Below are 23,233 nucleotides of genomic sequence, written 5' to 3' on the forward strand. Positions count from 1 at the left end.
TGTGCATGATTACTCTAGTAACGAACCAAAATGTACGTGTTACCATTTCAGCATAGACACTGAATGTTCCTTCTGCAAAGCTGTTGAACTTCTTCTCGTGAGCTGACAGTCCCAACCACATGTTCAAACGCAGCTGCACAGGAATCTTCACCCCTTTATTTTTGTCCATTGGGTACTGAAAACAAGATGTAAGGGTATTTTGTGGGCAAATGTCAGCATCATCAATGGCAGTGGATATCAACTGGTCTTGCATTAGAACTCTCATTTGTCCTTCATCATTAAGCCATGTCCCAAAAGCATCTTAATGTTTTAACAATTTTCATTTATTTCACATTAGTGCAGTAGTAGATCATAGCTAAAAACAGCAAATGAAAGTGCAACAAGGGCTAAAGAGGTACTCATACATATAAGATTGCATCTTGATTTCCCAAAGGCAATACAGTACTGTGTAATATTCTAGGAACAGCAATAACATGATAATATTACTGGCCATGCACAGGTATTAAAAAGTGATAATCATACAAAAAACATATCTTTAGGACACTCAAGTTTAATTACACTGTGGTTTACATATTTAACAACTCATAATGCTTTGTTTAATTAGAAATCTGGGTATTTGGCCTCCATATTGGTTCACCATATCAAGTTCAAGTGGCTTTATTGTCATTTCAACCACATACAGCTGGTACAGTATACAGTGAAACAAAACAACGTTCCTCCAGGACCATGGTGCTACATAAAACACGACACTAACCACATGAGACGACACAGAACTAAATTAGATCTGTACAAAGTGCACGTGCAAACGTGTGCTAATAACACAAGACAGAAGAACACAAGAACTCCCATATCATTGGGAGATCATGAGTTCGAGACCAGATGATGCCACAGCCATTCATGGCATGAACCAAGGTAGCAAAACTACTGCAGCCGTGCTCTCTGTGTTGGAGGAATGATGTACTCTCTCTTCCTTGTCAGTCACAGTGACACTAACCAATTGTGGGCATCTGAGAGCTCAAGTATGCGAAAGAGGGCAGATAGCGGTTTCCTCTCAGTGTGTTATGCTGCCCTGTGACAGCATGAGCAGAGGTTTGAAAAAACGTGGTTGTGTGGCTTCAAGCGTCTGGTAGGAACCATGTGTTAGACTTCATCCTCTCTGGCTGCTAGCTGTTGTACAGTAAGGGAGTGCTGGCTGGTGGGTGGGTGTGAATGGGTTTTCCGGGTGACCAAATTGAGAAGTAAAATGATATAAAAAATCCATCCAAAAAAAGTAATTTGAGCATTTTTGCATCTGACACTAAAGAAGGCTTCATTTTTTTGTTTCCAAATATCCATCCATTTTCTGTAACACTAATCCTGGAGCCTATCCCAGGGGACTCAGGCCACAAGGTGGGGGACACCCTGGATGGGGTGCCAACACATCGCAGGGCACAATCGCACACACACACTACAGACAATTTCAAGATGTCAATCAGCCTACACATGTCTTTGGACTAGAGAAAGAAACCGGAGTACATGTAAACTCCATGTACTGTATATAGGGTAGAGCTGTGAATTGAACACCCAAGCCCGGTGCTTCGAGGCAAACGTGCTAACCACTAAGCCACTGTGTAAATTGTTTCTCATCAAAAGACTGTCGATCAAAATCGACAGTAGATATAAAAAGTCTACACAACCCTCTTAAAATAGCAGGATTTTGTGATATAAAAAATGAAACCAAGATAAATCATGTCAGAACCTTTTCTACCATTATGGTGAAATTTTAATCTATTAATTCAAGTGAAAAACAGTATTTTTTTTTTGGGGGGGGGGGGGGGGGGGGGGGATTATAATAGAAGATGTAAGTGTGCACACCCCTAAACTAATATTTCATTGAGGCACCTTTAGATTTTATCACAGCAATCAATGTTTCTGGGTAAGAAACATGTTTTCTTCAGTAAGTTTGGCACATATTGACTTAGCAATATTTTGCCATTGTTCCTTGCAATACGCATTCGAACTCTGTCAAATTGGCTGGGCATCTCCTGCCCACAGCCCTCTTCAGGTCACCCCACAGATTTTTGATTGGATTTAGATCTGGACTCTGGCTGGGCCATTCCAAAACCTTGATCTTGGTGAAGCCATTCCTTTGTTGATCTTGAGGTTTCCTTTGGGTCGTTGTCATGCTGAAAGGTTAACTTCATCTTCATCTTAAGTGTTTTAGTAGAAGACTTAATGTTTTGTGCCAAAATTGACTAGTATTTCGAGCTATTCATTATTCCCTCCACCCTGATTAAAGCCCCAGTTCCAGATGAAGAAAAACAGCCCCAAAGTATTATGCTGCCACCTCCATGCTTCATTGTGGGGATGGTGTTCTTTTGGTGATGTGCTGTGTTTTTTATGCCAAACATGTCTTTTGGTGTTATGGCCAAAAGTTCAACCTTGGTCTCATCAGATCAATATACATTATTCCACATGGTTCTGGGAAATTAGCTGGCTTTTTTTTTGGTTAAAAAGGGCTTCCATCTTGCCACCCTACCCCATATCTCAGACATATGAGGAATTCAGGAGATTGTTGTCACATGTAGTACTTGCCAGAAATCACTACAATAATTTTAATGCTGCTGTATGCCTCTGGCTGAGGGACATCCTGTTCTTAGTGTTAATGTCGTGCCATATTTTCTTAGTTGCTGATTATTGTATTCACAGTATTCCATGGTATATCTAATGTTTTGGAATTTTTTTTGTACCCTATATCCCTGAAATCTTTTTATAGTGAGACCCTGTACAGGCTTTGTAAGCTCTTTGTGGACCATGGTTTCAGCAGTCAGATGAAACCAAGAAGATGTGAAGATAATCCTACATAAACCACTGGTCTTTATTTGGTGTTAATTAGAATAATTTCAGTGATGACAGCTGAATGATAATTACTTTTAACATACATGAGATTGAATGTGATTGGTTCATTCTGAACACATCCCCATCCCCAGTTATAAAAGGGTATGCACACTTATGCAGCCAAGTTATTGTAACTTTTAAATTTTTCATATTTTTCACTAAAATGTTTCTGATTGTTTTTCACTTAATTGATTTCACTTAATACATGATTTGTCTTGGTTTCATTTTTAACATTGGTGTGTAGACTTTTTATATCCACTGTATGAATGAGCTGTACTAAATATCTCTGGTTTACCTTCATGAAGATGGTCTGTGTCTTGCCACAGTATTTTCCAGTAGCTTCTTCGCTATGGGTGGAGAAGAGGACCTCATTGGCTGGGATGCGTGCATAAGCCAGACGCTTCTCTCCTCTCAGCATCCAAATAATGATATCAGGCATGCTGTTCTGAGGCTGCAAATAGAAAAGGAGATGCTTGTACATTTATGTACATATACGTGCTTCAACAACTTATATATCTCAATATGTAATTCTTATTAAAACTAACAAGTAGAGCAGAAACGAAACATAAATGAAACAAATTGAACCTCCTCTGTAATCTGCTGTAGGCGGTCTAACCAATCCTCTATGTCAGTAAGTGTGGCTTTAACGTCAGTAGCCTCATCCCTCATGTGGCAGGCGGCATCTCTAATGTTGATGACGGTTTTGTCTCGTAGCTTTTTGATTTGAACATCCAGTGCTGTCACGTTAGGCTTGGCCTCCATGTCTGGCAACCGGTAACTAGCAAACAGAATTTATATCAAATAAGACTGGCCAGGGAAGTAGATCCCAATGCAGTAAATGGCATACATACGTTTAAAATTTCAGTATGTCATTTTTATTTATTCTAGATCTGTAAAAATTATATAATTTAAAATGTTTCCATTTACATTTTTCTAACCTAGAAATTAACCCTATGCCCAGGTGAAACCGAGCAGCTCAGCTTTGCCCCATTTACTCAAAAACAAACTTATGAAGTGCTTGGAGAATCGTGAAAAGGTACAGGGTTAATCAGGGGAGGGAAAGTCTTGCAATTTGCAGGTTGCAGTGCATGGTAAAAATTACAAACCGATCCTTTAAGTAACCTATAATAGTACTACGCATATGATGACAGAAATAAAGCATGACGCTGGGATTCTTGATGCTCGGATTTACTTGGTGAGGTCTTCGATGAGCTGAGTGATGAGTTTCAGCCAGATCTCAGCTAGTCGTGTCTCAGTAACTTTAGCCAGTATGGCCGTCTTCAGTGTGGTAATGTTGGCTTGCTGGTAAGAACAAGAACAGAAACTATCTATCGTAACTGAGTTTTGTAATTATAAGACCCGTTCTATGTTATAGAGACTCATTAATACCCTACCAGTCTATCAGCAATAAAGAGTATAATGTTCACTGAATCCAAACGATGGCTGATATCCTCCCAGAAGGAATTGAGGATAACAACCGGCTTAGTGTCAGCCCAGGGCAAGTAGTAGTAGTGATTTCCTGTAAAACACACAAGCAGGCACCAGAGTGAGCATGCTCATGTGTATATGTCATACTATATATCCAAGTAGCCATAATAATGATCTCACCATCAAACACAGCACAGCTGTACTGGGTGGTGGAGGCCAGGGGTTTGCATGTTGAATCCATCTTGTTGCCATAGTTGCCGATGCTGATCTCAAACTGAATGGGCTCACCAGGTTCCTGAAGCATGCACGCGCTGTGGAGCACTGCACACAGGGAGAACTTCCTCTTCCGCTGGTACTTCTGTTCACAGAGAGAGATTTAACACTATGTGACTCTAATATTAAAGCTTCTATCTGAGTGATTAGCAGTTTTCACATATCAGCCATCTCATCTCTCAAAACTCGAACTTGTTTTTATCCATAAGGCGTACTCCTCAAGAGTGCTGCATGTTTTACAAAGCAGATGGTAAATGCTACACTTCTCATCTAGGTACATTTATGTTAAAGCATTAATTTATGCTAATAAGCCTAGCTACATTTGTAGTCTAAAGTTCCTGTGAAGTACCTGGAAACACGCAGCGTTAGTAAGTAATTTCCACTGAAACCGGAAGTCGGAGCGGGACATATTGAGTGGCTCCTCAATCTTTTTAAATAGTCAATAGCGTTTATCTTACCTCATAGCTCAGGCTAAATTGTACTTGATAGTTAGTACCATGGATTGTTATAATGATGGGGGTGGGACACTTCAGATTCTAGAGAGCATTTGATTGAACAAAAAATCTGATGAAAAGCTGAAGTGCAGAATGATTGGTCCGAATTGGTGGTAGAGAGGGAGAGAGAGAGAGACTGTAAATTTTGAAAGAATTTATCTACAAAATGTGAATTCATTTTGTCCTTGTTTTGGAGCACACTAGCTTACAGAGAACTTTAAGGCTAACATATTCATACTAAAAGCCATAAAACTTGAACTAGTAATACTAATCAGACTGGAATTTGACTGCCTGCAGCCACTGCTGTCAATAATAATCCATGTAATTATACATTAATAATTAACCTAAGATCATTAGTGGCTGCATGTGATAAAAAGTCTAATGCCAAATATACTGTAAACACAACATTGAAGGTAGACCATAAGATCTATATAGTAAAAAAATAAAAATAACACCCAAAGTGAATAAGCGACTACTTCACATTTCTTCTAAGATTTGCTAAATTTATTAAATTATCTTCATATCCGCTAATTTCCCCTGAGAATGTTTCCATAAAAATAAAAGCAGTGAAGTGAAACTCATTTGGAGGTGTGACTTGTCCTGTGCTGCATGCTGTTACCTGTGCTACTAGGACATCATCATTGTTGAGGTCATCCACTTTCTTGTCAATCTTGTCATCCAGCCGAGTAGAAAGTTCAATGAGAACTCTGCCCCTGTAGGCTACCCCCTCACCCTGTCACATACAGGCATGCAGTGACTTGTAACACCTATAGCCATTGTGTAGATCTTAAGTACAGAGCAAATACTACCAGTAAAACTTTTCAAAATACTATTTATGTAAAACAAACAGTGACAAATCAACATAGAATTTAGGGGCAAATGCATTTATTGCAAGTGATTACACATTGCTTTAATCAGTTTGCATTCCAATGCTATCACATGACAAATTATTATTATTTTTTAAAGTCAGGCCCTTGTCTCAGTAGTATTTCTCAAACTTTTATGTTTGAACAGATAAGCAAAGCTAAAATTCCATAAATGTATGAACAAAGCCTGCATTTTTTAAAAATAAAATAACTAACACTAAGAAAATAATGGACTTGTAGTCAGGTTGGGAATGGACTAAACCATGTTCATCTCATATATGTTTTCTCCCTTTTTGTTCCTATTCAGTAGGTGGATGGGGAAGGGAAGGGTGGATATGTGGGGTGGGAGATATGTACACAAATCTCACTATTGTCTAGAATATATATAGAAAGCTGTAAATGATTTATGTGTGATGAGTTGGGGTTGTGGTGGTGGTGAGGCAAAAAAAAACCACTTTACATAAACATAAAGATCAGTTTGTGTTTGATATATGAGTATGTACAGAATGACTGGCAAAGAAAATCCTTGTATTTAAGAGTTTGCTAACAATGTCTTGCTTAGGGTATTAAAACGTATTTAGTTCAGGAAATGCCAGTAAGGCAATTACCTGTCCCAAATTGAGCTCCACATATGGGTCAGGAAGGTCAGAGAATTCCCTTGTACTTCCATAAAGGTTTAGGTAACAAGGACCAAAGGCTGGAAGGAAGCCAACCTCAGTCCCATTTCTGTCTACTGAAATAAACAGAGAGAGAGAGAGAGAGAGAGAGAGAGAGAGAGAGAGAGAGAGAGAGAGAGAGAGAGAGAGAGAGAGGATCTTAGGAACAGAAAACCAACTCAATAAATAACATTTTTAATAAAGATTTGTGTTTGTGTTCACACAACAGACATAAACAGAGTATATAAATGATTAATTATGAGAAATTATGATTTTAATCAGATCTTAGAAATTAATACCATCAGATCCTGGAAGCCCATTTTCATTAAGCGACCCAGCTTGTAAAAAAAAACAACAACAAATCAGAATTAATGCTTTGATTTGTCATCCATAATGTGTTCCAATTGCAAGGCAGGAACAAGGAGGTTTACCTTCTATTTCACCTCCAGATGATGATATTTTGGACAGGTTTAAGTATGTGGTTCCTACAGTATCATTGCTTGTAAAGCGATCCCTACCAGAAGTTGAGGCAAAAAATTAAAAAAGTTAAATATCACATGGCATACAGGGAGGCAACTCCTCTTACAGGTCATGTGTAGATTATATGAAATAATCCAGTATATTAGAAACTTACCAGTCAAACATAGTAAGCTTGATACGTTCACACATTGATGGGAACTAAACAAAGAAAAAAAGAAGAAGATAATAATCTGTAATGTATTCCGCTAAGTGCATTCATTATGGTTTACCAAATCATCACTCATTCTCACCTTAACCATGAGCTGTATCAGCTGGTTCCACTCCGGATTTGCATTCTTCTCAATTATCTTTGTGCACAGCTTAAAAGAAATAGAAGAAGACAAGAAGAGGACATCACAATTCCTTATCAAACACTTGATCACTCCAGTATGAAAGTAATGAGAGGAAGGAAAGCAGAGTCACTGAGTCCTGTTCATATATGTTGTAGTGGGTGACTGGGCTTGCTAATGGCATCGAGTTCTCCTCTGAGAATAACACTGCTACTCTATGATATGTCTTTTACTCTGCCAAAGTAGGGAGCTGGCATAGGAGAAAATTAAGACCAGACCGAATAAAAATGGAGGAAAATATATTAAAGAATCTAATAGATAATGTGTCTATAATTCACTTTTAAACAATATATGAGAGTCATCAAGAGATATCTTGTATTAGTTTAGCTCACATTGCTTTTCTAAAAAAAAATTAAATAAAATTTCTAAATGCGTGGTGGTCTGAGAAAACCTGCTGGAATGTCACTTTACTTGAATTATGTGAAACAGCCAGAAAAGATAAACAATAAAACAATAAATATGGCAGTTTGTAAAATAAACTATAATATAGTATAACTCAATTGCAAAGATCATGTTAAGGAGTTGAACAAGCTTGGCTATAAAAACAATCAGTCTGCCTAAAAATGTCTAAAACCTTGCTAGTACGTGTGCTTTTCACATGAATGCCATGCTTTGATCATGTGAAATAGACATAGTGAATTCAGTTTGCAATCAGATACCAGCTGTCAAAATGTCCGCAATACACCAGTTGGAATCAGTGGCGGCTTGTCCATGGGGCAATCCCACCGTTTATATCAGGTGCTCAACAAATTTTAATCTTCATAAAGGCCTCATTCACAATTCCATTCATTGTAAATTACAGTGAAATATTAATGACCTCTTTTGAGTGACCAGTACTAAAAAAAAAAGGTCACTCTTTTTCAGAAATATTCCATTGATATGCTTTTCTAGATGTTGGGCAATCACGGGGCAGGGCGTACACTTCCCCAATTAGTGTCCACAGAGTTATTATAGCACATAGTGCTATGGGAAACTGCAACAAAAATGGGAACTGCAACAAGCATTACTCGAGGCACATTGGGCAGCAATTGCTCTTGCCCTGAACAATATAATTGAGGAAGATGCAGCAGACACGACAGTGACAGGGTTGCCAGATTGGGCTAGTTAAAAATATCAACAACCGCCAAGATCTTGTTTTATAGTAAATCATTATAATTAAATCTAATAAATCTCCACAAAAAAGGTAAGTGCAGACAAAGTGTAAAGCTAGTGTCTCCAATGTACAGAACCACTTCTATTGTAATATAAAGTATATAACAATTGTGAGAGGGAAATGGGAATTATCAAGTGGATAATGCATCGAAATCAATAATATGTGTGAAGTACTTGTTTGGTCATGCAAAGGCTGAGGAAAAGGAAAAACATATTCTCCCTTTTAAAATTCTCACATTGTTTTTGGGCTGCGTTCAGGTATTTTGTGCGATTTTTAAGGTGTAGTTGAGCTGGAAATTTTAATGAAACCTGTAAACCCTGATATTACCTCGATCACAATCCTACCTTGGTCACGGTTCTACTATGGCCTTGGGACTGCAATTACCACATACAGTTTTGCACTCAGGTCTCCTTTGGTGAACAGTGGACTAGTTCAACAAACAGACTTCATGTACAAACCATAATGAACTTTCTTTTACTTTCACAATATCCGCTGTTACCCAATTGAAGACGGGGTCCCTTATGAATCTGGTTCTTCTCAAGGTTTCTTGCTCATATCAGCCACAGTCGCCACCGGCGTGATCAATAGGGATAAATTCACACACTTACAATCTGTATCTCTTCTTGTTTACTTTTGGGGGAAATATACTTTACAATACAAAGAGAAACATTTTCCAGTTGACGGAAAAAAAAATAGTAGAACTGTAGTAGAAAATGTCACATTTGCACAAAATGTGCAAAATATACAACAGAAGAAAGAAACAGAGCTTACAGAAGAAACCATGATCATACTGGGATACTGACAAGTGTGCTATTCTATTGTATTCTATTTTACTTACATCACATTTCTCTATAGTATATAATATTTTATTATATTCTATTTTATTATGTGTGGGTATATCCTAAAACATTTCACTACATAACATCACATGTATGTAATATGCATGTGACATATAAAGAACCTTGATCTTTGAACATTAAAGTGCAGAAGACACATCTGACATTAATAATATTTCATATTTGGCTTATGGTTCATTCCATCTCATGTCGTCCAATAACTTCAAAGTTGGTTACTCGACCGTTTTTAATTTTCCTACTTTTTTTGAGTGATTACATCTATGTATTGTCATTGCAAAATCACCAGTTTTTAATTTTTATTTTATTTTACTTGGTTTAACTACGATGCCTATCTTTGTATCATGGCACGCCACAAATTTTGGTTATACAACTGTTTATGGAAACCTCAATATCTTGGCTCTGGATGGGCCTAGCTCTTGAAAACTTATCTCTAGAGAACATAACAAGGTACATGGAAATACATAAACATTTTGCACATTCTTGTTCCTTATACTTAAAACTTAAATCCAAATGTAGCGCTCAAGCTTGCTCACAGTTCCACTTTCAAGGTCAGTTATAATGGGAAGGGTTCAAGTATCAGTCTTAAGCTTTTTAAGGGGTACCACGGTGGCTTAGTGGTTAGCAAGTTCTCCTCACACTGCCAGGGTTGGGGGTTCGATTCCTGCCGCTGCGGAGTGTGCGGAGTTTGCGTGTTCTCCCCGTGCTGCGGGGGTTTCCTCCCCCAGTCCAAAGACATGCATGGAAGGCTGATTGGCATGTCCAAAGTGTCCGTAGTGTGTGAATGTGTATGTGATTGAGCCCCACCTTGGGCCCCATGCCTCCTGGGATAGGCTCCAGGTTCCCATGAAGGGTAAATGGTACAGAAAATGGATGGATGGACTTCTTGTATTTTTTGGGGTGAGAAAATGCAATTTGTAAAAATTTCCCTCACTTTTAGGTTGAATATCTCTGGTGGGGGACCAGATAGGAGCTTGAAATTTTGAGAGAAATAAGTCCTCTATAGTAACATTCTGCTGTAAAAATTGTGAGTTTGAGACTGGAGGCAAAGTCTGCAGGACAGTGGAGCTTAAGGGCCAGATTTGAAGAACCAGCCTGATCTATCATGTTGGTACAGGTGTACAATTGGTATGTGTGAATAGATTTTATCCTAATATTGAAGTACAGTGTTCAGTTGGGTGTTTTACAAATGAACAGTGTCATAAACAGAGCTGTTTCTCCTGTGATAAATGCAGTAAGTGAGTTCTGAGCTGTAGTCAATTACTGCTTGTATCACTCTTTATGCCTTTATGTGCTCCAGAGATCAGTTTTCGTCCCACGGAGCTAGGACCACCCTGAGTCGAGATATTGAGGCTTCTGTAAAACAGCTGTATAACCAAAATTTGTTGTGTGCCATGACAAAAGATGGCCATCGTGGTTAAATCAAGTAAAATAAAAAACAAAATAAAAAACTGGTGGTTTTGCAATGCGAATACATAAAGAGAATCAAAAATATTTTTTTTAGGAAACTTAAAAATGGTCGTACGACCTGTATTGGACCACTTGTGATGGAATGACCCCTTTAAAAAAATTCATTTGGGATTTTACCTTTTTGCCTGCAAAACTAACTTCCAAAAATGGATCCACAAGGTTTTTCTTGTCACCCTCTCCTCCAAAAATGCTCTTGACAGTCTGTGCAAAAGCATCATCCACTAAACAAATGGAGAAAAACCCAGAAAGCACAATGACATACCAATTCTGAACAACGCAATAACAATGCTGTTTGCCTGTTGAATGTTGCACGACTCACTCTGTGGCATGTCCTCTGCACGGTACACTTTGAGAGAGAGTATCGCTGAGCGCATTGTGACGCCAGCAGGCAGCAGTAAGTTGCTCTCAATATCATCCTGCTCCTCGTTGTATTCTTTCTTTTCCGCCTACACCCCAAAGTACAAATCAACACAAAAACAGCTTAAGCACTGATCATATACTGCTCATAATGAAAGTGGCCTTCAGAAACCAAACTGCTTAAGCAATCTGACTAAATCAAATCTGCAAATACTGATTAACACATATACAGAAAATTTTTATTAAAAAATAACATATGGAAATGTACCGGCGGCTCATCTCCAGTTCCCACAATGATCATGTTAACTTTCAGGTAACCTCGAGCTCCAGCGCTGGAGTCATCTGGATCACTCAGCAGTAGCCACTTCTTCATTATGGCATGAGCTTAGGAAATTGCAGAACAAAAACCAGTAAAGGATATGAAAAGTACTAATACTAGTACTAATAGTGCACAAACCGATAGGTCACATGATATTGCATTAAGATGTATTGTGTAAAGGCTGAAGATGTCACATACCAGGCTCATCATAGATAAAGCCAACATCCAGCTGTTGGGAGGAGTAAAGTAAAAAAAAAAAGTACACTGAAATTAGCGATATTGTGGATACAAACACAAAAGTAATTCAGCTGAAAGCAGACATTATGGACAATAGATTACCTTGAACTCCCCCAAAAGACTGTCCGATCTCAGTGAGGATGAGTTATAAACCTAGATATAAAGAGCCAGATAAGGAGATGTATTGCTATTGATGTCATGTCATGTGCAGAAATGACCAAATGTGACAGGACAACTTGAGGGGAAAAAATTGTGTGATTGTGCATTCACCTTACCCGAATGTAGATGTTCTCATCTAAAAGCTCTGAGGGCAGCATGTTCATGTTGTAGAAAAAGATCTGTAGAAATATTTACTCCCATCATAATATGACAACCATCATATCACAAGCCATCAGTCAACTAACTTAAGCATCCCTTCAAATATAGTAAGTGCTAACAGTGCACACAAAAGAAAGGATGGCAGGGTGGAGCGTTCACCTGAAATGTCACAAGAAAGTGTCACAAAATATCTGAGCGGTTCACTGAAGCAGTTGAAGGAGGCCAAAGGGATCAAGGGGAACAAAGCAAAGAACCAGCAGAAATCGGACTTGACAGTTGTAGGACAGGAACAGCAGAGTCACAGAGCAGTTTGCAGAAAGCCAGATTAATATAAGTGACAACATGTAGAACAGCTAGTATTCAACATTTCAACATAAAACACTGATCTAATGTAAAGAAAGCCGGATATAATAATAAAAAAAACCTGTCATGCCTCATCAAAAAAAGGATTGTTTCCTCTCCTGATCCTTGTCCTGTGGGTCTGTCCACAAACGCTAACTTTGACCACTGGTTTGATGTTATTTCCGGGCAACTGGCGACCCTCGATGACTCGGATGCGAATCTAATGAAAAACCATGAGTGTGTGTTAAACTATTCAGCAAAATATTTGTGGCATACATCGTGCCTGAGGAATGACGTACCTGGAAATCTTGGGGTTTGTTAGACAGAGCTTTCTGTCTCTTCTGGCCTGTGCGGATCATCTTTTGGGGTGTTTTTCCAGGCTGGCCAGGTGCGGATGTCTCTCCCGGAGCCCGTGGACCTCCCCAATCTGTAGTTTCTTCATCACCACCTTCGTTTCCAGCAGAAGAAACACCTAGAGGGAAAACAAGGAGCAGTTTAACAAGCTTTCCTCTATGTGTGTTTCATTAAGCTCTTGTCAAGTCTTTACTAAGGCACAAACAATGTAATTATTTTTTATTTATTTCAGATTTTTGATGGGATATCTCAGGAATTTTCCATTTTTTGCAATTGTTCAGGAGCTGAAACAACTAAATAAATAAATCCATGTTCCAAAGAAATTCAGTAAAAATGTATTTATTTTTCATAATACCTATCCTACACAGGGTAGCAGGACAGCCTGAAGCCTAACCCAGGGAACTCAGGGCACAAGGCGGGGTACACCCTGGACAGGGTGCCAACTCACTGCAGGGCACAACCGCACACACATTCACACAATTTGGAATGCCAATCGACCTACAATGCATATTCCGATGCAGGGACTTGGAGAGGAAACCCCTGAAGCACAGGGAAAACATGCAAACCCCGCACACATAGGGTGGAGGTGGGATTCAAACCCCCAACCCTGGAGCTGTGAAGCAACAGTTCTAACCACTACGCCGCCATGCTCCCCAAAATTTGGCAGTTTGGTGTTCTGGAGCATTCAGGTGTATGTCTACTTCAGGCTAAGAAGAAAGGAAACTCAGCCATGACCTGAGAGAAACAATTGTTGCTGCTCATCAATCTGGGAAGGTTATAAGGCCATTGCCGAACTATTTGAAATTCACCATTCTGCAATGAGAAGGCCATCTGTAATGCACCTTAAGATGGACCGAAATTGGGTCATGCAACAGCACAATGATCCCAAGCACGCCAGCAAATCGATATCTGAATGGCTAAAGAAGGGAAAAAAATCAAGGTGTTGGAATGGCCAAGTTAAAGTCCAGAGCTCAACCCCATTGAGATGCTGTGGCAGGATCTTATGAGAGCTGTGTATAAACAAATGTCCTCAAACATCAATTAACAGAAGCAATGTTCAGTTCAGTTCAAGCAATGAAGAGTGGGTCAAAATTGATCCAAAATGATAAACTCAGACAGAAAACATTTACTTGAAGTTACTGTTGCTAAAGATGGTTCTACAAGTTACTGAATTATATAATTTTCCCCCTGGTTTCTGAGAAAAAAAATGACTACATATTGAAATCTGCTGTGTTTTTGTTGTCACCCAAGGTTATTTGAAATAATTGTTTATAGTAGTTGTGAGGCCCACACAACTGTTATTATGCCCTGAGGGTATATAGGGTGTTCTTTCTTTTTCCCATGACAATATATGTACAGGCTATAGTAACTCAAATAACCACTGTCTACAACCATGGCGAACTGAAAAGCATCTATATATATATATATATATATATATATATATATATATATATATATATATATATATATATATATATATGTGTGTGTGTGTGTATATATATATATATATATATATATATATATATATATATAAAAAATTTTTCTGAGATAGCCTTTAAGAATACCAAAGGAAGAATGCATTGAAATCATTCCCATGGCTGGATTGTGAAGCTGTCACAAGGTGACATGCAAAGACATGCAATTATGTGTTAACTCAAGTTCAATATGAGTGGGAGAGATGATTCCACCGTGTGTGTTTACAAAGAAATGGTGAACACTGTTTGTTACTGTTTGTTTGTTAATTTCCCCTATGGATGGAGACTATTGGGACTCCCTGTACATATACATACATATAAACAATCATAGTGTAGGATCTTGCAAAAAGGAAAACTCAAATAGACAATGCTCTCAGCATTTCCAGATGGTCTCCTAGACTAGACTAGACTAGTACTAGACTATTACTGGAGACGTTCTGGAAATGCTGAGAGCATTGTCTATTCGTGTTTTCTTTTTTGCAAGTTCCACCTTTGATTTGCATCATTCATTTCCATACTGTAGGGCAGCACAGTAGCCCATTGAAAAGCAGCTTTCAAATGCAGTCCAACTCATTTATTCAGATCAGCAAAAAAAATGCTTGAACATGAGCTCACAATGCAGAATAGTAAACACAATGAGTTTCAGGGAATTAATTCAATGTCCTGATCAGCCCTTTCAAGATTCCACACACAAAATTATGGCAAAATGTATTAGGGAAATCTGCAATGAACTGACCTGTTTCTCCAGCACTGGCATCTCCATCGACTTGTGCATTTGGATTAGGAATGGCACTGGCAGGAGGCTCATATGTAATTACTAAACTTATAGTTGCCTGGAACAATATAAATCCACACACATATTACATGTCACCATATGATCCACCACTTTCAGTATGTGCATTACATCACGCTTTGGTCAATATGTAATGATTTCAATCTATTATACCACAGCTATTTATCGACTTTAACAATATTTTTTAAACGATGACTTACATTTGATCTGTTTATAATTACATTTAATGTTGTGGAATGTCTGCAAAACAAGTTAGTCCCTGCTGTCACTTACATTATAAAAGCTACAAACAATTGTGCCCTCACCAAAACTCAACTCGTTACTGAGACACCGGAAAACAAAGAACTTGTGCTGGGGACTCCTTCCAGGAAATTCTAAATTAACTTCTCCTCAGAGAAAACTTTACCATATCGACATCACATATTTGTTTTATTCATTAATGTGGAGCATCCACCATACAAGTCCTTGTGCAAGTTGTTACTACAGAAACAATAATGTATTAGATTGAGTGCAGTAATATAAACCTGTGATTTGCATTGCAGCCAGGACCACTATCTGTAGCTGTGCTGTTATAGGAAATTAATCACCACCTTCTAACCAACCAGAATCGATCATTCGACCAGGCTGTGGTTTCATGCATTGTGTTGGCAAGATTACCCCGATATCTTGCTTCTTCTCATTGGCAAGAGGGACATTCCTTGAAGGCAGAGACTTGGTCTGACCACCGGCCAAATCCCGCAGAGAGATTTTTGCAGAGCCAATAAATCTGCAAAGCATGAAAATAAAAAGTATAAGTTAAAAAGCACAAAAAACTTGTCCTGTACTGAAATACACAACACGCAATGTTCATTAATAAACTAGAATTGTCCATAATGTTCCATCAATAATTTTTTTTTTATTCTAGTATTATATCAGTCATAATTCCTTTCAAACTGATTTCCAAAAGCAAATAAAACACAATGTGAAAAGGTCACTGGAAATAGTCTGTTGACATGACCACTTGAACAGGCAGTATTTAGTTTCACTACTCATTTCCTCAAGCCCCACCTGTAACTGGATCTCAGAGTGTTATGCTCAATTCACAGTGAACAACATTTTTTTTTTTTTACTGGCTCTGGTACTGCAATGGTAGGTGAGTCACTGTGACTGGACAATGACTCGTGGTATAAGTATAGACTTGGTTGTTAAATTTCAACATTTCAACCTGAGTGATCTGCAAAAAAAGGGCCCATGCTTGAACACTAAAATAACACAATCAAAAAGAAAAGTTTGATGGAAGTCACATTATATGTTTTTTCTATTGATTCTATATAAAAAAAAAGAAAGACTACACTTCATGCCAGCTTTACTCATCTTGGTTGGTAGAGGAGTAGATTAGAAGCTTCCACCCACCATAAAATGGAGAAGTAAGGGGGGGCAAGGGGAAAAAAACACGCAAGGCTATGAGTAATTACAGTGAGCCACATGCATGAGATGTTCAAGGCAACATGGAGTGTAACCACCAGCTTTAGAGGGTGGGGCACTGGACTGAAAATTGCACTACAGTCCTTTGTTCATGCTTCATCCAGATTAGACCACATGATCAATCAGTGTTAAATGGACTTAGAAGTCTGTAACTTAAGGATTTGCTGGGAGATTTTTTGTTGTTAGTCTTAGTTGTTTTGAGGAACCTGAGGAATAATGAGAAAAAGGAAGACTGACACTCATGGGAGACACAATTTCCCTATATTGTATAATTTCAAAAAACAATTGCCCTTTGGTGTTCTCTGATGACACACTTATTCCTTAGTTACGGATTTCCATGACAATAAGCTTCCATTCAAACAGGATTAATGTTCCTGTGTTTAGACATCTCCACACTCAGTGGGGTTGATGGCTAAGAGGATACATAAGTGAGCCTTCAAATGTTTCCAGCAGTATCTAGGTAGACAGCGGGATCTTTTCAGGTTTTCTCTTATTGTGTTCCATGTAACTGTACTGTAATTATGGAACTTCATGAAAGGACTCTAATATCCATTAAGGAGTTACTACAGTGCTACTATTAAAATAGTACTAACATTTTACATTAATAACATAAATAGTAAGAGCACAATAAAACATAATTTGAAAACACCTTGTTGGCTTTACTAGCCCTTTTTGGCATTTGGCAGAATTGTTTCTGTCCCCCATTTGCTTCTGTCTCTTGGTAAAGTTTCACAACGAATGAGTCTTAGAAGAAAGAGTTCACCTTTGTGTCTATTGGTCAATTGGAACATGGAGTAACAAATCCTCTGATCCTTTGTCATGCCCTTTCATGCCCACACTGTGGCATTTCTCCAAAATGGCAGAACATTCCAGACCAAACAGTGGTATCCAGCTACCTTAGCTTAGGCATGAAATGGGCTGTTATTACATAACTAAACATATTATTACAGCGCAACTTTAATGAAATTTCACACAATTTACTTTACCTAATATAAACAGAGACACCATTTTAGTCAGCACTTTGTTAACTACCTGAAAACCATATCTATGTGTTTACTTTCTAGGTTTTACGCTCAAGCTGGAACTTTATTCACCCAATCTGATGAAGTCTTATTCTGAAGATATTTGCTGGGCTGCAGCTACACCAGACCTGTAGTTACTGTATATTACATAAGCACTGTTCATGCAAATATGATCAACTTGTATTTATTTGAATTAAAATCAGTTGTTTTGTTTGTGGGTGATCAAAGTTACAGCCATGCAGGCATTCACTCAGTTGCCATGGCTGGGGACCAATTAGACTGAGGTTCATCTAAACATTAACAAAATTTACTTACAAAAATCACAATAAGTATACTTTCAGTTTATTACTTATCAGTTTATACTTTCGTATATTTTAATTTAATAATTCTGGCACCAAACCAACTCCATGATCCTGATTCTGGATCATGCACAGATTTATGCAGTAGACTATAAATTAAAACATTCCAGATACAGTTCTCATGGTATTTACTAATGTGTTGGAATTCATTATTAACATTAATTCAACATTAACATGTTAAATGTTCATTATTCATTTGTATTACGAACAAATGGCAGCAGTCTAAACAGTGATTTAACCGCAATGGAATTTTGCACAATGTAAACTAAGATCATCTTTTTCAGTCTTCTGTGTATGTAGTTGAGATGTTCAGAAGCAGCCCTGTTTGTTAGTGACAATTTCCTTGTGGGAAACATTTGTAGATTGTTTGCCAAATAAATGGAATGTAATTCCAAGTCAATGAGTCACATCTTAGAAAAAAAACAGCAAGGTCAAATTTCCCCCAAAATACCTCTAGCCCCAACCTAAGGCTGAGATAATACTAAAGAAAACATAATACAAGTGATGGAATTGTGCATTAGGCATATTGGAAAAGAGATATATAGGCCAGTCTAAGACTATTTCTGGAAGGCTGCATGTGGAGCACTTATGTTTCTGTAAAAGAGCTTAAACAGCAGTTGGAAACAAGTTTTGACAAGCATTTCCACATTACTTACCTCATGCCATGTTCCAATTTGCTTCTCTCAGACAATGGAAAAAAGATTTTTTAGTCTTCCAGAGCTCCCAAAAAGGGGGATTCATTTTTGAGCATGAACCTTTGGCCCAGGTAAACGTTTCTCTCTAATCAGTACTATATCAACAATGATAAAGTGCAGCTTTTTTTTTTTTTCCACTTACTAGGCTAAGAAAAGACACATTACAAGGATAAAGTGAGCCTTATCTGCAGACCTGAATCTAAGTCTGTGAGATACAGGACCTTTAAGAAAAATGAAAGTAATAATAGAAGTCGCATTATGCCTATTAGAATATATTGCTTGGGGGAATATGGCTACTGCTCTCACATATCATAGCAAGTACAGACATGGAAGCTGGGTGGGGCAGTGTGGGATGACTGTACAAGTTGTATCTTCTCTGCAATCAACCATTTACGGTTACATTGGTTTATTATATGTTTTAGGCAATACAGAGAGAAAGACAGTGTTAAAAACATAAACATAAAAAAGGTTTGAACTTGACTTGAATATTAAGTCCAAAATGACAAAGGCTTTTTTAGAGCCTTCTCATCCACGTCATTCAACACCATGCCAATGGTGCCAGTGGACATACTACAAGACAGTGCTCTCGTGCATCTGTGCAATCACACATGCTTATAGGAATCTGTAAAAGAGTGGAAAAATACAAAGTGCATACTTGTCCTTGCCGATGGTCTCATAGTCTTTAACCACCACATCGATGAATGAAGAAGAGTCCAGAGGCGAACCCTTTAAATCGAACTCAAGAATCTGAACAGGTAAACAAGAAAAGAACCCTGTGTCATATACAGTAACATAATCAATGTTAGGACATCTCATCTTCAGTAACAGATGTCTGAGCGTCAGTGTATTACACTCACCTCATTCCACACAGGATTTAACTCACTTGGGATAGCTTTGGTTTTCTTTTTTTCACCTGGAAGTGTTCAAGCAAATTAGGAAAGCAAGGGACAGTTCTGGGGTTGATGCTACAAGGTAGGGTAGGGCAAGGAATACACACAGAACCCCTCAAAAACTATTCAGGCACTGATATTCCTTGTGTATAAAGTTATTTCGAGAAGGAGGCTTTTTTCCCCACAAACTTCGACGCGCCATTTGTGTCCTTATAAGGAAATCTACTGTACCTTAGAGACATCACATAACAAAAACAAAAGAAATACTATTGTATCCCAGTGGATATATTTAGCCTATAAATGGTATAAGAGCCTATAATGTAGTCTATTTCAGGACATTATTTAGTTCTGGTTGCTTTCAGTTCCAGTTTGTTTGTTTTTTCGTTTGCTAAAACTAAAGAATAAAGGCACTACTTATGAAGTGACTACACAGAGTTTGTGTTGTTCTCACTAACTGCACAGAAAGTCGAACAGTGAGTCAAACTCACCTTTAAAGAGGACTGCGGTGATGGGGTCCGGGTTGCCGAGTGTCTTTTTGGGGATTGCTTTAGCGCACTCGACCACCACCTTCAGCATGGTGCCGACTCAGGGAACAGTTCAATCCGTTTTTTCTCTTCTCAGGCTTGAGGCGCTGCAGGAGGAAGCGAGTGCTGCAAGCAGGGTGAGGAAGGAGAGGAGGGAACACTGAGGCTCGGATTAGGTTAAGCAAAAGCACTAGTGCAAGAACACTGGTATCCACCCTTTGAGGATGAATTTGACTAAAATGACTCGTGGACATCTTCATAGGCAGTGTGTAGTGAGGAAACAGGTGAGCAACAAAGTTCCAAAAAAAACAACAACAAACAAACCCAACAACCCCAAGTGAAACAAACAAACATATATTACCATGTATTGGTGCAGTCATAGACATGAAATAGATTGTAGAGTGTGATTAGTCGTGATGTGTTTGTATGATAGTCCCCCCCTCCCCCCCGAGAATGGGTTTGTGTTTTAGTTTATATGTATTTCACATGCGTTTTGGAGCGCAATCTGAAACAGTAAAGCCGCAGTGCCACCTAGTGGTCATGAAGAAGGTGAGCAGCAAGGTCGCGATCCTGCCTGATCCATAACGTGAAAAGAACAGACCTAATGTTGTTTTGGAGATTGCATTCCACCGTCCCTGGTGGGGAAAAAAATAAATCAATCAATAAAAATATTAATAATAGAAGTAAAAGGGCATGATGGCTTAGAGGTTAGCACAGGGTTAGGGGATTTTGATTTCCATCACCACTCTGTGTGCGCGGAGTTTGCATGTCCCCCCGTGCTTCAGGGCTTTCCTCCGGGTACTTTAGTTTCCTCCCTCAGCCCAAAGGCATATGTTGTATGCTGATTGACATTTCCAAACTGTCTGTAGTGTGTGAGTGTGTGTGCGATTGTGCCCTGCGAAGGGTTGGCACCACCATCCAGACCAGGGTGTCCCCCACCCTGTTCCCTGAGTCCACTTTTAATGGTTTCCATTATGTAGAAGGATGTATTAAGGATGTAGGTCCTTAATGGAATCCACAAGGCATAAGATGCCACTGATAGAAAGCAACAGATTACCAGTAGAGACTCACCGGGACCATTACAGTTTCCATTAAAACCAATACGATTCCCATTATAGCCATTAAAACCATTACAAATTCCATGCTGAGCCAGCATCAGTAAGAAGTAAGGTGAGTAAATACGAATTGAATTTTTTTTTATCTGTTTTGCTCACCAACTGTTGAGATATTAGGACATTTCATCCCAGAACACAAGTACTTTATCTATCCATCCATCCATCCATCCTCTACCGCTTACTCCTTTTCAGGGTCTCGGGGAACCTGGACAAGTACTTTATGCATACTATTTATACATTATTAAATGTCTACAGTGTAATACCACAGTGCCTCCTGCTGGTCATCAGAAAATTAGCAGTCAGGTCAGGGTGCTATGTATGTCCCAGAGTAATTCTATAACAAAAGAATAACTAAAAACCAAATTTCAGCAGTGGCCAATGTGAGAAAGTGAGAGGAAAAGATCTAAAGGATGTCATAACTTATGGCTTCAGTTATTCAGCACAATAACTCAAGAAACGTAAGTGAATCAATCACTCAATAATCATTATATTATGGGTTACTCATAAATCTACAACAAATATGGAAAGGGTCTATTGCACAGAAATGTGGGTTATCATTCCTTCATTCATTCACTCATTCATTCATCTTCATTAACGACCCTTGGGTGTGAGCACTGGATAGGATGCTAGATGCTATGACATGGCAACATGTATGCCTCGGGGCATTTTATTATAGCCAGTCCACCTCCAGCACTGGCATGTTTGAATGAGATGGAAGGAAACAAATCTCCAAGCAGACAGTATCCAAAACTCCAAGAAGTCATCTGAGCAAATTTTATACGTAGTTGTAATGTATGTTATTGCCAGTTGTTCACTATAAAGCTGTACTTACATTATAAATACTTATATAGAAGCACTCACATGACTTTTATATACACCGAGCAGCCATAACATTAAAACCACTGGCACCAGGATGCATTATGGGAAGAAGGCAAGCCAGTGAAGGCAGTGTGATGCTCTGGGCAATGTTCTGCTGGGAAACGTTGGGTCCTAGCATTCATGTGTATTTTACTTTGACACGTACCACCCATTTAAGCATTGTTGCAGACCAAGTACACCTCATTATGTCAACAGTATTCCCTAATGGCAGTGGTCTCTTTCAGCAGGATAATATGCCCTGACACACTGCAAACAATCTTTCAGGAATTGTTGAGGAACATGACACTGCCAAGCTGTCACTGGTGGGCCCTTGACCCTCAACTGCTCAGATGTATAAATGAAATAAAATGTAAGTCGCTCTGGATAAGGCAAATGCCATAAATGTAAAATGTAAATGTAAATGTAAATGACAGAGTTCAAGGTGTTGACCTTGGCCTCCAAGTTCCCCAGATCTCAATCCGATCGAGCCATGGAGGTCCATGTAGGCCCCAACTCACAGCTTACAGGACTTAAAGGATCTGCTGCTAACATCTTGTGGTGCCAGATACCACAGCACACCTTCAGAAGTCTTGTGGAGTCCATGCCTCGATGGCTCAGAGCCTGTTTGGTGGTACAGGGGAGACCTACACAATATTGGGCAGGCGGTTTTAATGTTTTGGCTCATAAGTGTATACTATGTATACTTTTGACTGAATACTGATATTATTTTTTTTAGTCTTTCTTATAGTCTATAAAGACTTGAATTACAGAGACTGCAGCCTGTAATTATAAGACTTAAATTGTAAATTTGTATAGTTGTGGGATATTGACACCCAGCTAATTAAATGTATACAGTAATATTGCATATTGAGCAATATAAAGGCATAGGATATGAAAAATTATTTATCCTATTAGAACAGCTTTGTTGCCTGTTATGATCATTCTTATCCAGTAGATGGCAGTAAAGGTTTGCTTCTTATTTTGGGCAAAAGACAGCCTCTTAGCCTCGTAGAGTAGCTAATGTTTTGTGTAAATGAAGCAGAAAGACAGATTTTCATTCTGGTCCTTACTCCCACAGAGACTATTTATTAAGTGCTAATTTACTTCCACTATGCCTGAATCAGGTAATCAGTGTCTTAGACTATTCTCTCCTTGATGATCTGATGCTGAG

The 23,233-nt window shown here is 38.6% G+C and overlaps 1 protein-coding gene across 2 annotated transcripts in view; it reads right to left on the bottom strand.

Annotated features, from left to right (window-relative positions):
• The window catches only part of myofl (myoferlin like), a 36,068-nt gene extending 15,792 nt beyond the window's left edge, over nucleotides 1-20,276 (bottom strand). For both annotated transcript variants that reach the window (XM_017464451.3, XM_017464448.3), the window contains exons 1-25: nucleotides 20,054-20,276; nucleotides 19,533-19,588; nucleotides 19,331-19,422; nucleotides 15,793-15,901; nucleotides 15,079-15,175; nucleotides 12,813-12,985; nucleotides 12,605-12,733; nucleotides 12,129-12,191; nucleotides 11,956-12,006; nucleotides 11,815-11,845; nucleotides 11,566-11,681; nucleotides 11,260-11,386; nucleotides 11,058-11,161; nucleotides 7,365-7,433; nucleotides 7,229-7,272; nucleotides 7,026-7,108; nucleotides 6,894-6,932; nucleotides 6,547-6,671; nucleotides 5,692-5,805; nucleotides 4,486-4,663; nucleotides 4,272-4,396; nucleotides 4,070-4,179; nucleotides 3,463-3,655; nucleotides 3,173-3,328; nucleotides 44-175 (exon numbers count right to left, since the gene is read on the bottom strand). In XM_017464451.3, coding sequence (XP_017319940.1) covers nucleotides 44-175; nucleotides 3,173-3,328; nucleotides 3,463-3,655; nucleotides 4,070-4,179; nucleotides 4,272-4,396; nucleotides 4,486-4,663; nucleotides 5,692-5,805; nucleotides 6,547-6,671; nucleotides 6,894-6,932; nucleotides 7,026-7,108; nucleotides 7,229-7,272; nucleotides 7,365-7,433; nucleotides 11,058-11,161; nucleotides 11,260-11,386; nucleotides 11,566-11,681; nucleotides 11,815-11,845; nucleotides 11,956-12,006; nucleotides 12,129-12,191; nucleotides 12,605-12,733; nucleotides 12,813-12,985; nucleotides 15,079-15,175; nucleotides 15,793-15,901; nucleotides 19,331-19,422; nucleotides 19,533-19,588; nucleotides 20,054-20,141 — 2,604 coding nt within the window. In that variant the 5' untranslated portion in view covers nucleotides 20,142-20,276. The remainder of the gene's footprint in view (nucleotides 1-43; nucleotides 176-3,172; nucleotides 3,329-3,462; nucleotides 3,656-4,069; nucleotides 4,180-4,271; nucleotides 4,397-4,485; nucleotides 4,664-5,691; nucleotides 5,806-6,546; nucleotides 6,672-6,893; nucleotides 6,933-7,025; nucleotides 7,109-7,228; nucleotides 7,273-7,364; nucleotides 7,434-11,057; nucleotides 11,162-11,259; nucleotides 11,387-11,565; nucleotides 11,682-11,814; nucleotides 11,846-11,955; nucleotides 12,007-12,128; nucleotides 12,192-12,604; nucleotides 12,734-12,812; nucleotides 12,986-15,078; nucleotides 15,176-15,792; nucleotides 15,902-19,330; nucleotides 19,423-19,532; nucleotides 19,589-20,053) is intronic.
• Between the last annotated feature and the right edge of the window lie 2,957 nt (nucleotides 20,277-23,233).

This window comes from Ictalurus punctatus, chromosome 3 (genome assembly GCF_001660625.3).
Source record: "Ictalurus punctatus breed USDA103 chromosome 3, Coco_2.0, whole genome shotgun sequence".
NCBI lineage: Eukaryota > Metazoa > Chordata > Actinopteri > Siluriformes > Ictaluridae > Ictalurus > Ictalurus punctatus.